The 17,116-nt window shown below is 42.0% G+C and overlaps 1 protein-coding gene across 3 annotated transcripts; it reads left to right on the plus strand.

Moving 5' to 3' along the window:
- The first annotated feature begins 6,131 nt into the window (after window positions 1–6,131).
- On the plus strand, window positions 6,132–16,779 carry gja5a (gap junction protein, alpha 5a). 3 transcript variants are annotated; one of them, XM_023415883.2, is made up of 2 exons: window positions 6,132–6,371; window positions 13,557–16,779. In XM_023415883.2, the coding sequence occupies exon 2, from the start codon at window positions 13,582–13,584 to the stop codon at window positions 14,719–14,721; it is 1,140 nt and encodes a 379-aa protein (XP_023271651.1). In that variant the 5' UTR covers window positions 6,132–6,371; window positions 13,557–13,581; the 3' UTR covers window positions 14,722–16,779. The 3 variants fall into 3 exon arrangements, with proteins under 3 accessions (XP_023271651.1, XP_023271650.1, XP_087032628.1); XM_023415882.2 differs by having other exon boundaries at window positions 6,134–6,371; window positions 13,485–16,779; XM_087176502.1 differs by lacking the exon at window positions 6,132–6,371 and adding an exon at window positions 12,198–12,353 and having other exon boundaries at window positions 13,485–16,779.
- The last annotated feature ends 337 nt before the right edge of the window (window positions 16,780–17,116 follow it).

Below are 17,116 nucleotides of genomic sequence, written 5' to 3' on the forward strand. Positions count from 1 at the left end.
TTAACAAAAAAAAAAATCCTGTCCCTAGACTCCTGTGTATGTGTTGTGTTATTTCGTCTAGTTTGGTACACCAACGTTCCCACAGTCTGACCATGACTTTCCTCTAACGCATTATGCCTTATGACTGATTTGTATTCTCATGATTCTCCTCTATTATAGATTGGATCATTTCGCCCTTTAAAATGATTGGAAATGAATATTAAACAGTGAGACCAAACCAGAAAGTCGTGTAATGCTGAGTTCATGTCTTATCGTTTTAAGCATAATTACAAGCAGCTAAGTGCAAAAAATCTAAATAGTGTTAAAAACTTTGGAATAATGCCTGAACACCCCAGAGTAGGAATGAAGGGTGTTTTTCCTGTTCTTCAAAATCTCACACACCTGTATTAATGTGACCCCAGTGGATGTGTAGAAATAAAAAGGCTCCAGTAGGAGCCAATTAATCACCATAGTAACGCTAGACCTGACAGGCCTGAGAAATCCCCTATCACACAGTCGTTGTGAAAGAACACAAAGAAAACTTACCTGTATTGTGCCATGTATGGTGCCTGTATGTTACCGTCACCAGGCCTACGGGGAAATCGTAGCCAACATAAAAGAAAAGAACTGTGGAACCAAAGTTAGCGTCTTGAACAGGCCAGAGCTCGTTTATGTCTGAGCACAATTTCATTCACTTCCTACTTAACAAGCTCCACATTCTCACCAGGTACAAATAATATTAACAGTGACATATTCCATAAATTAAACAAATATCAACCAAAACTACAATAAGCGACACAAGATTTCAGAATAATTTAACATACATTCAACGTAAACACAAGTTAGTCTACTCAAAGTACTATAATAGTAATAATAATAAAAAATAATATAGAAAAATTCATCTTGTCATACCCTTTCCTACTGTCGCAGACATAGTAGCATAATATAACACACTATAATACACACACTCATTCAATACTATAAAAACTCATCCACAACCTTTCTACAACATTCAATTTGATTACGTGATGGCGGTCAGGCCACCGGCCCTGGGAATCAGCCAGTTGTTAATATCATAAACCTCTAGGAAACAAAAGGAGGTTGAAAGGAATGAGATTTTAGATAAAAGGGCACGAAGGGTGACTAAGGTGCTGGGAAACGCAGTGTAAGAGGGAATACTGTGGGTGTATGTATCGCTCAGGACAGGAAGAGTTGCCTGAAGGGCTGGCACCTTCTGTGTCTCTATCAGGGGAACACATGTCCCAATACAGGATGATTTCATGCCTCCGGGTCCCCTCAGTCAGCCAGCCGCCAAACACAATGTTATCTACGGATCGGAGTGACGGCACACACAGTCAACCATCCACCGTCAAACACTCACAAGAGTTTCTCACACATTAGAGAGGGTAAGAGAAATGATTTATGATTTAATGTTGTTTCCTCAAATGAAGCAGAGCCACCTTAACAATGACCAGGACAAACAGGAAGTCATAAAACATTGCCATGGCAAAGTGTATAAGACAGAAAACATGCTAAGCACCAAAAAAATAAGAAACAACCATTCATGATTTTATTTGGTTTGTCAAATCGGCTGCAAAATTGCCCTTTGAGTTTTATTTATTTGATTTAAGATAATTCCAGATGAGGGTTCAACAGAGAGGAAGAGGCTGAATTGAAAGCCTGAATGGCTTTTTCGTTGCCCTTGGCTGGTGACTATACATGTCGCGCATCTACTGAACCTGATGAACAATACCGTCTTTTCATTCTTTGTTTGTTTTCAGGGATGTATGGTGCGCATATGAACACACATACACCCCTCGTCTGTCTTCAGTCATCATACACACATAAAACATACGGGACAAAGTCAATCTTTTCACACACACACACACACACACACACACACACACACACACCGCACCCGTCTGTCCTCATGTCTGAGTTAGGTGGTTGTCTTGGTTGAGGGGTCTCCCCCTTCCTGTGTTTGTTAGTCCGCTCCTTCTCTGCGGCTGCTCACTGGGATGTTTTAACTCTACAGGGGAAAAAATGGCATTAAGGGTCCGTGTTTCCTCTGACTCTGTCCACATCTTGATAACCTTGTTCATAGTAGGGCGGAGGAGGAACTGACAAGGTTCACTGCACAAGTTTTGTTTGCTTTCTTTTTTTTTTTAAAAAACATCAGTTAATGACTCTGCACAAATAAACAGACAGTTATCTTATGAAAACTTTCAAAATAAAAACATTGATAGAGGGGTTTTAACAACAGCTCCGCTGATACTGGATATTTGAGGCCTTTTTCACAGCATAAATCTTGACTCAGACATAGCTGGCATAATTATTTCTGATATGGATCCCTTAAATTTGGTTGAACGTTCATGTAGAATTCATGGGGCGAAAAAACAAATCTTTGCTCGACTCAGTAAATTCAGATGTTTTTCTAGTTTTGCTTTTGCCAGTAAATGTTGGTGGCTAATGTTGGCTAATGTGTTATAGGTATTTATGTTTAATTCTTAATATTTGGTACATTGTCGTGCTTACATTTTCTCAAGCAGACACACACATATGGGGCTGATGGAAAGAAAGGCCCTCACAAGTAAAAGAAAAAAAAGAAAAAAGAGGGAAACAGCCATCCGTGACACACATAATAATGCATGTGTGACCCATATAGTGTATGCATCCATAACCTAGTCAGAATCAATGCCTCCAGTCTGGGGCAGCATTCCAGTCAGGGTCAGAGTGCAGCTGGTAAGAATAGCATCAGTCTAAATGTGTAGACACAAACAGTGTTGGAAACAGATGGAGCCGTGAGTGACAGAAGTCTAAAATACATGAGAACTGACTGACCGTCTGCCATGTTGGCTTTTCACACTCCCTCACCTGTTGGCTCAAGGCTTTGTCGCCCTATAATGAGCAAACAGCAGGGCTGATCATTTACCGCCTGTGACCATGCATGTTGCTCTCTTACGATTTATTGTTTTTCTATTTTTAAGTGCATATTAGCATTTCATTGAAACAACAAACAAATATGTATTCAAAGGGGAAAAGAAAAAAAGTTACAAGAAGACGAATGTGTGAAGGAAGAAGAGCAAAGAAAATGGGGAAAAAATGGAAAAATGGCACGAAGGCCGAGAATGATTCAAATGCAGCGACAGGATGCTTTGGACCGACGACCACGTCACCAGTCAGTGCAAAGTGCGGTAAATGGGCCTGATTGACAGGAAGTCTGTGGCAAAACAACATGCCAGTGCAATGGATCACTTTTGTAAATGCAGGCAAGGTTCATGCTGACATATACAAGTGAGTAACAGTTTGTGCATGTAATTCATGTGTTCGCCTCAGCTGCAACAACCTTGAGTTTCTATTTTCAACCTTTCCCACCCTGAAGTTCATTTTACCGTCATATTCTCTGACCGTGATTTAAGCGGCCACCAGTGGATTATAGCAATGAGTTGAAGGGTGTACGTGAGGTTGTGATGGCCGTTCAAGAGCACATGTCCATCAAGCCTGGCTTCCCTCGGACTTGAGCGAGGCAGGGCTGAAACGGGTTCGTGTCACGAGCAGGCAAGGGTCAGGCCGGTGGGTGGATTGGGAGGGGTTACACTAATGCATCCTGGCAGCGTAGGGTTTTTTTTCATAAAACACTCAAGTACACATACACTACAATCAAACACAGAGGCACATATAAACACATGCAGTCCTTCTCTTGCACTTGATCACTCTTTTACGCACACATGCACACACACACACACACACACACACACATTCATACCTCATCCTGGCACTGCTGAGAAGCTGTAAGTGATGAGATTAAGTGAAGTCGTGGAACATCACTTCTTTTCTGTTATTTTGTGTGAATGTTGTTCCACTTCTAAATCCATCCTGATGAGCAGCACAATGGAAACGTCAGGGTAGCCTTTAAACTCAGGAAAGCTCCATAATTAGGAACTTGCAACAGCTTTTCCATCCCCTTCAAATGACTGACTGAGGCCTGAGGGAATGTTAGACGCTCCATGGGCTTTTGTTTAAGGAACCACAGAAATCACAGTGAACTCATGACCAGCGCATTTTTCAAGATGCAGAGGGGAAAACAATGTTTCAGTCTTAACATCAGTCCAACTTGAGGTAGCAGTAACAGAGAGCACAGTAACACGCTCCTTGCAAAGAGGCTTTGCATGGGAGGAAGGTTTTGTTTTGTCTTTGTCTCCTTCATCCCGTGTCCAGTAAACCTGCTGAATTTGCACGTTAATTGTAATTTTAAAGTGTTCTGTGCTTTTAGTTTCTGGTGTTTTTATGGTGTACTGTTTTTTATAGTGTTTGGTGTTTTACAGTGTTACTATACTTGTTTTTATCTGTTTTTTTGTGTGTATCCTTGACTGCAAATCAAGTTATCAAGTTTCCCACTTGGGATAATAAAATGCCTGAATCTGAAAGACATAAAAAAGATGAAATATTTTGGAAGGGATACAGCAGAGATGAGGTTACAGGGTCATTGCTCCAGGCCAGAGATCTTGCAGGGTTTGTCATGAGATCTTTATTACTTGACTTCCCCTGATATTTATACATGCAAAAACATTTTCCCTAGTTCGTGGTCAAAGACGCAGTTGTTGGAGAAGAGAATTTAGCCATTTAGATCATAGATTAGGCCGTGACATTGGCAGAACAGAGAAAATCAATGAAGTCAATGAACAGCAACAAAAATGTTGGGTGTCTCTTGCATTAAACAAACAATTCATTTCTCAAATGATGAATAGAAATTAAAGGAGTAGTTTGAAATTTTGGGAAATATGCTTATTCGCTTGCTTGCCAGGAGTCGCATGAGAACAATGACACCACTCTCATGTCTGTATAGTGAAAATGATGCTAAAGCCGATAGCCTGTTAGCTTAACACAAAGATGGAGAAAGGGTAAACCTAGCTTTGTCCAAAAGTTACAAAATCCATCCACCAACACCTCTACAAGCTGCAAGTAGAGCTTTACATCTCATTTGTTTGATGCATACAAAAATCAAAGTGTAAAAACCTTAAGGTTTTACGGGGTGTTACGTGCCAGACTATCTCTTGACCGGAAGCAGTTCTTGCTGGAGCAAGCTAAGCTAACCGTCTCGTCTCTGGCTTCATATTTTATTACCATAAACACATAAGTATGGTATCGTTCTTCCAGGGAAGGAATTTGACACACCTCGAGGACAAGAAAAATATGATGCTCGGCCAAGAGTCAAAGAATGATGACAAAGGAAGGACATTTGTTAGTGAAAATATGTTTGTATGTCTGTGTGCCCTCCCCGCATAATTACAGGCATTTGAATGCCTTCAGCAAGGGGGAATCAAACCTAAAAGATTCCCATTATATAATAATGGCGTGTCTCTGCAGGCAGGCTGCGGGAGCTGGGAGATAATCCTGGGCTGAAACTCACACCACATACAGCGGGAGAGGAAAGGAGGAGGAAGGAAGGAAAGAGAAGAACGACGATCTCTTTTGCTTTTGGTTGTGACTCCCAAACTTCAGCAAGTGGTTTCAGACCAGCACAAGCTCTGAGAGGAGACAGAGTGAAACCAGAGAGAAGAAATCGTGAACGAAGTAGGTACGTTATTTCCAGCAAAGCCTTTAATGTAGTATCTGACTTTATCACTTTCTTTTTTACTGTCTTTACTGGTCTATATTTTTAGCATCTGAAAATTAAAAATGTTATTGTATTATTAAGGGGTTTATTTTATTCATTCATCAGTCTGATTAATGATTTGTTTGATTAATTCAGAATAAAAAGATCAGAACTTCAGTTAACACATCAACTTTTTGAAAAATCATACAGAAAGAAAGAGAATCAGTTACTGAATTAAATACTTTGTAAACTTTCTTTTACATCTTGCTTTTGTAGGAATTTCCCCGCGGCTGGCGCTGAACACAGCAGAGACAACAGAGCTGTGAGTGGAAAGGAGCTCTCAGTAAATAAGAGCACTCTGGAAGTTTACTCTGAGTGGATTTGCCATTGATCCCAGAAAACAATTCCACTTCCCCCTCTGTTGCTGGAGAATGCTTCCCAGCAAAAAATAGAGCACTAGGGATGTAAGAAGAAAGGGGAGGTGGGGGAGAGGAGGAGGAGGAGATGGAGGAGGAGAGACAGAAGGGAGGGCCATGGGGGGTGACTCTCGTGACGCCCCTGCTTTTTCTTCTCGTGCCCCCCGTGTGGACTAACAGTGGTGTTGGGACAAGCGTGAGCTCCGACGCAGCTATTGAGAGGTACCTCCTGCTGATGTTCAAAAGAGGAAGGTGGTCCCACCTTCACACTGAGCCTGCCACTTGTCCAAAGGAAGACTCGTCTCACCCGGGCTCAGACAAGGAGCCTCTTCTTCTTTAGAAGCAGCCTTCCAGACAACTGTCCTCAAGCAGAACAGCAGGTAAGCCACCAGATGATCAGATCTAACAGGTTATCACAAAACAGCTCTTACTGATAAGATGAAAAACTAAAAGGATGCAGACACATTTGGGTAAACACTGTGAGCATCCTACTTGAAAACTACAGTAGTGGAATCAGGCTTAGCGACGCGGTCTCTAAGGAAGAGAGGATATCTCCGAGAGCTGGGACGATGGAGGCCTGGTGTGTGTTAGTATCGTCCCTGTCGTCTCGGGCAGGTACACCTGTCACCGTACTCGCTCTCACTCCTTTCATCTTTCTTCACTCTGTCTTTCTCTTTCTCCTCTCTCCCCATAACTCTCAGAAGAGACAAATACATTCAAACAAAGTGCAGCACTGGAGACAGTAAACCACAGAGTCACCAGCAACGTGTACATCCTGAATGAAAACTTTTAGGAATCGCTTCCTGACTAAAAACATAGGAGTTAAGACATTTGCTACTTATCTGTTAAGTAACCATTGCTAAAAAAATTACACTTAAGGTGTGTCTACTATTATTGATGAAATGTATTAAATATTAAGCCTTTTTGGTTCTGACAAAAGCAGAAATGAATGCTGTTAGTCACGAATCTGAACTAACACACAGCTTAATATCTATTAGTCAATCTAATAATCAATCAACTAAAAAAAATAATAATATAAAAAGGCACTTTTGTCACACAGTGTCTCGACAGTGGTGGATGAACTATTCAGATTCTTTGCTCAAGTAAAAGTATCAATATCACAGTGTAAAAATGCTTCTTCACAAGTAAAATCTTGCCTTCATAATGTTACTTCACTAAAAAGCAAAGAAGCAGTAGCAGGAGAAGTGTTATCAGCAAAATGTGCTGCAAGTATAAAAAAAAGGATACACTATCTGTGGGTAAAACATGATTATATACTATGTTGCTGGTTTATTATGAAAGAGACAATTCATGTTATAGCTGGCTGTAGTGGAGCTGATTCGATCTATTTTACCTTTGCCAACCTATTGAGTGGATTATTTTCTGACTAACAATTAAAAGATATATATGTAGTCATCTTACAAATGTAGTGGAATAAGAAAAATCTCTCTAGCATGTAAATAATAATACAGAATAATATTAATATAGAATATATAAGTAAAGTATAGTCAAGTATAAATGCCTTCGACATAGTTATTATCCACCACTGTCTTTCAAGCCATGATGCATTCTTCAGAAAACACATTTATAACTTGATGTGATTCAAGACAACATATTAAAAAAAAAGTCAGTGGGTCAATTTGTTACACCCATACACAAGGTAATATCAAGTTATTCAACCTGCACGTGTGAACGTGAGTTTATCTATTTGACTCTGAAGACACATCAACACTGAAGAATAATCAGCATTGCTATATTAGGGTGAAAACAAACTCCCTGCACTGTCATGAAAAAAGACTTGATGTCCCAGTGGAATAAAATATAACAGGCAAAACAAGAGATTAGATTACAGAGTCACTAATCCAACCCATTGCCAAGAATGAGTTTACAACACTAACTATTAAGATAGACTACAAAAGATAAAAACCATAACAAAAATAAATGTAATAAAAAGATAAGAGCAAGCCAAAAATCTAATCCTTCGCCACAATGAAACAGCAACAATCCAGGGATTTCAATCAGGATTGTGTTAGTGAGAATTTTCCTCTATGAAACACCTCGCAGCTGTCTGGCCTGACAGTTCCAATGTAATGCCATATGCAGCTAAACAATGGATCATAACAGGGCTGTGGGTCTGTGTACAGTAGTGGGCAGATGAAGAGCCAGACAGCCATGTAAGGTAGCAGGCAGCGCATCGGCCCGCTGGCTTCTGCTGGTGTGACTGATATATGGCAGCCTAGATCCATGCTGGCCTGTAAGTGCTGACAACAGGTGACTCACATGAGCGGGAAGTTTTCTCCCCCTCATCCCGCATCAGATCCACTTTGTAGGTCACACTATCCCTAACTCACCCCTCGACCAAACCAATACGGCTAAACTTAAACATACTCATCCTTGATCATAATCCTGGCACTCATGGGAGGGACGCGCACTCGACCCCGGCAGCTGCTGCAGTGCATACTGGGACTGACTCTCTCTACGTGTTAAAAGTTCAAGTTCAAAAGCTGTGTTTCAAATATAACACTTGAACTTTGACACATAGGCGCAAGTGGTTATTTCTAATAAAATAAATAAGCCTTATTTCTCTGTATTAATCTCTCTATTACACCTCAGTCGCATCATAAAACAGCATGAATCCATCAGAGAGTAAAAATAACCATCACTGAGCTGAATAACTGCAGCCTGGGTATGTTTGGCATCTTGTGTGCAGGTCTGTTGATTTCATCTGCGAATGACGAAACCTGTGTATAAATGTGCAAGCGCAGAGCAGTTGTGTGGTTTGGTTTGACATTTTCCTCGTGCTCCGCTGCGGCTGTTTCACTGAAACGCTGCTGAGCTGTCACAGTACTGCAATACTAACTGTTACTGGCAAATGTATTTTTGTTATACAGGTCCTGGCATCGACTCTTTGTTTGAGGTTATTTAATATGAGCCTTAGTAACTTTACACAACCAGCATACAAGAAACAGCTCCTAAATTCATACAACCGACAATCAAGTAACAATAAAAACAATTATTAATAAAAAAACGAGAGTAACGGAAACATCAAATATCAAAAAGAGTAGTTTGTGTGCTGTAGTTATGGTGTTTAAATGAGAGAAGAACACAGAAGGTGGTTTGGAGGCATTAACAGTTTTATAGATGAACATCGTGAGATTGTTATCCCTTCTTGTGCTTAAAAAACTCCACCCGACGTGATGATATGGAAAGTGGTGATGGCTGTGAAATTTGTCCTTACTGAGCGTTATTAAAATGGATTAAAGCAATGAGATGTAGCAAACAAAAGGTACCAGTGATGTATAATTGTTGTCTTTGTCATTACTGGGTCGGCAAAATATGAATATGTGCGTTTTTTAGACTAGGGTTAGAAGAAGAAGGTGTTTTTTCATTGGCAGTGTTTAACAAAGATGCAGGTGAGCACAGATGATTTAGAAATTTATCAGGCGTTACATTAGTTATTGTCAATGCACAACAAAAATACTTTTTTTTTTCTGAACCAGAGCTAATAATACAAACATGTAGTTGTTAAGGTGGTCTACTCTAACATCTCCTCAGACCAAATTTGGCTCTCTGAAATATTTTGAGAATCCAACTTTGGGCCCCTCAGTGTGAGTCTGTGTGGCCAAATATTTCCCTCTAGAATATGTCAAATACTGTAGACCTTTTTCTAGGAAACAAATGAGTTTCTTCACTGTGTTTCTTTCTAATGAAAACAATACATTAGTTTGTCAGGTAATGTGCTTTTTAAGCTGGCGTGTTGAGATCCTGCGTGAGATTACAGAAAAATCTACTCTATCTCCAGCAAATCCTCTCAGACACACATAATAACACAATTGTACTTAGTGCACAACACAGTGTAAATACTTTTTTCTTTCACTGATGTTAGTCTAAACATGCCCCATTAAAGGGAAGCAGGCCAAGAAAATGTATACCCCACCATCTAATTACCTGTATGTTTATGAGGACAGCGTGGAGCAGGCAGTGTATCCTGGTTCTCTATGAGGATCCGGGTCTGTCAAACATGGTTTAGTGCTGAAAGGTGCAGATCACTGAAGGAATGTTTAAATCAACCCTGCCCCCTGTTGATGCTGGTCTGTGGATACACTGCAGGCTGAGAGGACGCAGCCAGGGTTGGGACATGGATGCAAAGACAAGAAGAGACAGTTAAAATTTTTTTCCTCATCTGCACCTTTTAATTTTATGTTCTTTCTATTCTGAGAGTTAGAAACTAAACTCGTTGTTATCACAATTAAAAGTTACACATTTTCCTGATTCACAAAGGTGAAACCACTGCTCTACGTGGCTCCGTACAGCAATAAAAACCTAGCTTCATGGTCCTATAAAGCTTCACACTGGGGGTTTCTCCAGCCTGAGGTGCTGTCTCATCCGATTCTGATTGGACTAGAGTCACTGCCCTCTAAGGTAAAACAGAGGCTGGTCCAACAGGCCCGGAGGATTTATTGCTGTGTTACGGGGTAGAGGAAACACACAGCCTTTATTCCTGTTGCTCTGCAGCGAGTCACAGCAGCAGCCGTCACCTCGCACTGATGCAGTTTAGAAGCTGCTCTTTCTCTCTTCACCTCTCGGAGCTGCCTGGCCGCTGTCCAGACCCGCTCAGTGTTGGTGCCTGCACATCTGACTGGAGATTCGAATACAGCCACGTTCAGACCCTGAAGTGGGGGAAATGACTGCTGCTCTTGGTTATAGTCCATACAGAGTCTAGTCTCTCGCTTAGTTTATTGTAATAGATCTGAAACACCAATCATACGCTTTGTTTCCACAGAAATTTAAACTCACCAACACACAGGCACACACACACACACCTGGACACGCAAACACACATACACTAATGAGATCATCCCTGATGCTTTAATCAACGTCAAGAGAAATAACTGAGAGGTGCATTATATTCCATTTGTGCAGTTCACCGTTGTGAATGCCTCATAACCAGATTGTCCATTACTTCTCCTTCACTCTGCCACAGAGATTATAAACAAATATGACAGCCATGATGGTCTACAGGCAAACCAGAGCGCTCAGCAAAGGGCACAATGTATCTCAGTAAATCCCAGGTTATTGCCAGGCTTACAGAAAGCCAACAGGAGCATGGGTATCATCGAGAGCCAGCGATGGTAAAAGACGCTTTTAGAGCAGAGAAGTTGACTGGAATAGCTCAGCTGTAACCCCCCCCCCCCCCCCCCACTCCTTTTAATACCTTGATCCTTTTGTCCTTCGGAAATCATAGTTTGAGATTGCTTCCTCTGACAACAGGAGGAGGTAGTCGAGGGAAGGAGACAGAGACTAAACCGATGTCTTTCCCTGGCAGATCTGAATTCCAGTTTGTCTGCTTCACTCCGAAAAGGAAAGCTTTCACTCCCACCACTGGGTATGAACAGTAGTGTGTGTGATGTATGTTTTCTTCTATATATGTGCCCAGACTAACAAACCACATCACAAATATAATTAAAAGTATTTTCTATGTCACTTTATACTTTACATCCACTACACTTGAGAAAGAAATGTTTTATTGTTTATAGATTAAACTAACCATCAACAATCTCCCATCTAGATCACTTTGGTTTTAAAGACTGTATTTTTCACTTAGTTAAGATTTAGGAGTATGTCATGATACTGCAGGCGGTAAGAAACTATCACAAATGTTAACTCTGAATTAGTCCAGAGGGACATGTATTGTTACCAGGACCTGCACAGGTGAAGAAAATCTGTTGTCACTATCATTTGATAAAAACATGGTTGTTTTAACGTGTGCCTCCTGCTATTGCGCTGGCTGGACTCTCACCCTTCCTCCTCCATCTCCCAGTCTGTTTGTGATTTAATTCCAGTAAAGATCATCATCAGCTTTATCCAGTCAAGGCTCTGAGCCAGTTCCCTCAGTGGGACGGGGACCCGCTCCACTAACTAATGATCCAACTGGTCTCAGACTGTGACCTGTCTGACGTCAGCGGGTATTAGGTGCATGCTGGAAAATAAGTATCAGAGCGCAGACTTTCCTACGCTATGCATTGGCCTATCAGCCTTGGGCGTGGAGGGAGTCTGAACATTTCCTCTCCCACGTGTTGTCGTGGGGGTGTTTTGCTTCCTGCCTCTCCACGCTTTACAGATAAAGAGCACCACGCTCTGATTTTCCATCTTATTGCCATATATATACTTCATGGAGACACTGAGGGAGGGGGAGAGACAGATGGTCATGGTCATTTAGACCATCTCTCTCTCACACACAACCAGTGTCAGCCAGGAAATTCAGAGCCCTGCACAGTGGACTAAGCAGTAGCAGTAACTTGTCTCTGTGGGGAAATGGAAGCAACCGCTTACGGATTACACTTGGAGGGAGATGAGGGGTGGTAAGAGAGAACATCAAGTCCCTGTTTGGCTGTTTTCACGCTCTGTGATTGTAGTGATTATACTGTATATCCTTTCCTACCTGGCACCCCATTAAAGTAACAGTTTGTCTTAACACACAGCTATTGAGGAATGTATATGTTTTCTATAACCTTGCCAACTAGGGCAATAATTTCAGACGTGTGACGTGTCGGAAAAACCTGTCAAACTGTTACTTTCAGTCCTCCTTCCTTATGTCATCCTGTCTTTCATCTGTAGTTGCATAGTAAAAGCTGGACGCAGGCAGACCAACATAGTGCATGTAGATGTCGCAGGTCTCCCCTTGATGGTGTTTGATGGGTTTTCTTAACCCCTCGATGATGGGGGTCATTTACAGCACCCATAAAGCTGTCTGGTGAACCGCCTTATAGGGTCATTCTCAGCTGAGACTCGCCAGCCTGCCACTGCCATGTTTGGGTCTTTCCCAAAATCTTACTAATGCTGGAGTCCAAATGAGAAAACACACACACACACACACACAGTGGCTAGATGAAGAAATCTGATTGACGCTTCGAGATAGTTTGAGGTTGTAGGATTTGTGATGGTTTCATCATTGCAGAGAGGCAGAGCAGTGGACATCAAAGCTGCTGCTCTGTTGATGTGAGTGACGGCCGCTGGTTATGTGCTATAGGCAAGATGGAGACAATGTAGCTCACGCCGGGTCACAGCATTAAAAGGACAAAGTCTCCCAGCTTTGATTTGCCCCGTGACAGCAGGTTACCCTCTGTCTCTCTGTCAAGTATAATCTGGAATAGCACGAGAGAGAATAAAAACACGCATAATACCATATAATAAAAACCTCATTATTTACTTTTGCATGACTCCTGAACTTCCTCTTCCTCCCTCCCTCTCTCTCTGTCTCTCTCTCTCTCATGGGAAAATAGTCGTTCTCATGCCACAGTGTCCAGTCCTCAAGCAATTCACAGGCAGAGAAGCTATTTTTATACGTATGATGCCACACACAAACACACTGAGGTCATTCCATCGGCAGGAATATAGAGGACCTACAGCTGTCTATGACTGATTGTCTGTATTTATCTTTTTTTACCACCTTTTGCCCTTCTCTGCTGCTCTGTCGATCCTCTCCGCCTCAGTGACTTCAACTTTTCACCTCTACTGCACCCTTCTTTCGCCCTTCCCCTCCACCCTCTATCTTTGTGTCTCAGGTGTGTGTTCGGCCTGTGAGCAGTGATGGGGGACTGGAGTCTCCTGGGGAATTTCCTAGAGGAGGTCCAGGAACACTCCACCTCGGTGGGGAAGGTGTGGCTCACCATCCTCTTCATCTTTCGCATCCTGGTGCTGGGCACAGCGGCTGAGTCCTCGTGGGGCGACGAGCAGAGCGATTTCCTGTGCGACACCCAGCAGCCTGGTTGCACTAATGTATGTTATGACAGCGCCTTCCCCATCGCACACATCCGTTACTGGGTGCTGCAGATTGTTTTTGTCTCCACACCATCCCTCATCTACATGGGCCATGCCATGCACATAGTGCGCAGGGAGGAGAAGCGGAGGAGGCAGGAGCAGGAAGAGAAGGAGGCAAGAGGTGAGGGTGGCGAGGACCTGGAGGGGGAGAAGAAGTACCTCCAGCAGAAGGAGATGACATCTGATGGGACTGGCCGTGTTCGTCTGAAAGGGGCGCTGCTGCAGACTTACATCCTGAGCATCTTGATCCGCACTGTGATGGAGGTGACGTTCATCGTAGTGCAGTACCTGATCTATGGGGTGTTCCTCAAAGCGCTGTACCTGTGCAAGTCATGGCCCTGCCCCAACCCAGTCAACTGCTACATGTCCCGGCCCACGGAGAAGAACGTCTTCATCATCTTCATGCTGGTGGTGGCTGGTGTGTCTCTACTGCTCTCTGTGTTGGAGCTTTACCACCTTGGCTGGAAGAGTGCCCGAGGGTGTGTACGCAAAAAGATGATGCAGAAGGACAACCACAAAGCAGTGACCGTGTCCGTGTCTGCAGCTTTGGAACCCAGCAGCCCACCGCGGCCCTCAGCCGCCTGCACCCCACCTCCTGATTTCAGCCAGTGCTTGGCGGCCCCAAGCTCCATGAACCCCATGACCTCCATGGCCTCTCACCCCTTCAACACCAGGATGGCGCTGCAGCAGAACTCAGTCAACATGGCCACCGAGCTGCATCACAGCTGCGACAACCTGGAGGACGAGGAAGACTTCCTGAGGATGAGATACGACCAGGCGCCCACGGAGCTGCCTAACAGCTGCTCCCCGTCACCTCTGATGCACTCCGGCTACATGAAGGACAAACGCCGCCTGAGCAAGACCAGCGGTACCAGCAGCCGGGCTCGCCAAGATGACCTGGCAGTATAGGCCCATGGCCAGAAGGAGGGAGGGCCAGACCTAAAGAACCAAAGAGAAGCAACAGAAACATCAGTTTAGCAAGAGACAAATACGAGACTAAGTGTTATTCCTGAATGAAGATTTCAGAACGCAGACTCTGGCATTTAGTCCTGACACTTGACTATGGAAGATGGACCACATTAGAAATATACACTGATATCTGTGAGTGGACCATGTAAACTTGACGTGTGTGAGCTCTGTGAACAGTCCGTCCAAGAGCTTGAAAAACTGACAACCAAACTGCAAAAGGAAAATAATTTTGTAATGAGAGCAGGGTAACAGGGTGTGATACCTGACTATTGCACATTTTATGTTTTACTTAAAAAAAAAAAAAAAAAAACTAAGTGAGGGAAAGGGACGAGAATGACGTGACGCATGGTGCTTGGTGTGAGCTGATTCATTCATCATAAAGCAAAATATTCCAAGAAATCTCAACTATTCAACTAAACATAGATTAGCCAATGACTTTAAATAGCACAACTCTACCGATGCAAAAAATTAAGAGATACAATAAACTGTGAAGCTTGCTGCACATTTGCAGTGAATCAAGGTAAAGTGCCTTATCAAGTGTAAAAAAAACCCCAAAAAACCATCTATTTCAACATAACACTTTTTTTTTTTTCTTCCAAAAGCCACAGTAAAATTGTAACTTTAAATGAAGCCACTTGTCGACTTAATGTGATTGCAGTACACAGAACTGCAGGTCAACAAACATAAAATGTAACTCAAGAGTAATAACTTAATCTTCTGAAAAAGTGTCAGTAAGACTTTATTTGACAGGAGCCGCGGTGTAGAGAGGTGGTGACAGAATGTAGCCTGTTTGAGGCTTTTCCTATTGAAAGAGAAAAAGAAGAGGTCCTGCTTGGATGGTGGTTATGAGCAGATCCAGCCACTTGGTGGCAACATTGCACTTATGTTTTTCAGTTTTACTCCTGGAGCCATTGTGTAAATACTGAATTTGTCCCTATGCAATGTGTGTTTCCATTGAAGTCTTTGAATGTATTTTATTTTTGTTGTCTGTTCTTACTGTATATAGAAAGATTTGTATATGAAAACGTTTGTGAATGATCATCCTTGCAAATGGTGGTTTGAAGTTTTATCCTACAGATCTATACAGCAATAATTCTTACAAGAAAACAGACATCTTGTTCAGCCTACTGCACTTTCACTGCAGTTGTTGGTTCTGTCACACAGACCTTTATGCGATACATGTCATCACTAACTCATCACAAATTAATAAATCATCAACCGTATAGTCTGCTCTGTTGTTATCATGGTGTGTGATTAATTCAAGTGCTTCAAGTATTTTGGCATTGTTCTTAGATTTCACCGTTTTCTACTTCAACATATAAATATGTATACATTTTATTAGACAAACTAAATCATGTGGTAAATATGGGGATGAGGGTACAACTATAAGTGGATGTCAAGACAAAGATGATAGAGAACATGCATAGACAAAAGGTTTCTTGTATTTTTTTTTTTTTTTTTTTTTTTTTTTAAATCAATATCCCATCGCTACTTTCATTTTCCCGCCTGTTGTCACTGGAAAGAGCCTGCAGGAGACGGACTGGAGAAGACGTGGAGTATTTACACAAAACAAAAGCTCTGCCAGGAAGCCGAGCGCTGGTATCCAACTTGATCCCTCACAAGCTGAAACTGAATTGGAAGCTACAGTAGATGCTGCCCTTTTGTTCTTTTTGTTTGTTTTCTTATTGTTTTTTTTTCTCCTCTGCAAAGTTACCCTCACTTCATCACAGATGAACCAACAGCAGTAGCCAGAGTCGTACATCTGTCTTACTGTTCAATAAAAAAAAAAAAAGTTTTATTCTCTGTAAATCATCCATGGACAAAGCTGAGGTGATGTGTTCATGTCCTGTCAGGGGTTCCTGTTCTTGTTTAAAAAAATGAGGTAGACATTCATCTCTCACATTCTCTGGCTCTCTTGGTTTGTACAACGCTGCATAAACATGTATAAGATTTATTTAAAGTGACTGACAACAGGGGTTAATAAATTAGAAGAACTTGCACCCAAGTGGTATGGTGAGTATATTTCCTCACATGACCGAAGAAATATTAAGATCATTTACTTCATCGAAAGTGAATCTAAAAATTATTTAAATCTAATTAGCTAAATCTACTGCAATATCAAAAGTAAAACCACTCAGTATGCAGAGAGACATTTCAGAGTGTAGTATGGATGAATAAAAGGCTGAGAGAGGCAGATGCTGTTTGCTTGTTTCTTTACTTACTTTACTACTTTACTGTTTGTAGCAGAGGCATACATACCAGTGCACAGGCAGTAACAGCTGAATATTATGGTGGTTTCTTTAAAGAAAGAATAACAGATATACAGCTGAATAAA

This window comes from Seriola lalandi, unplaced genomic scaffold (genome assembly GCF_002814215.2).
Source record: "Seriola lalandi dorsalis isolate HSWRI2012SDOR001 ecotype SW California unplaced genomic scaffold, Sedor1 jcf7180002054559, whole genome shotgun sequence".
Classification (NCBI taxonomy): domain Eukaryota; kingdom Metazoa; phylum Chordata; class Actinopteri; order Carangiformes; family Carangidae; genus Seriola; species Seriola lalandi.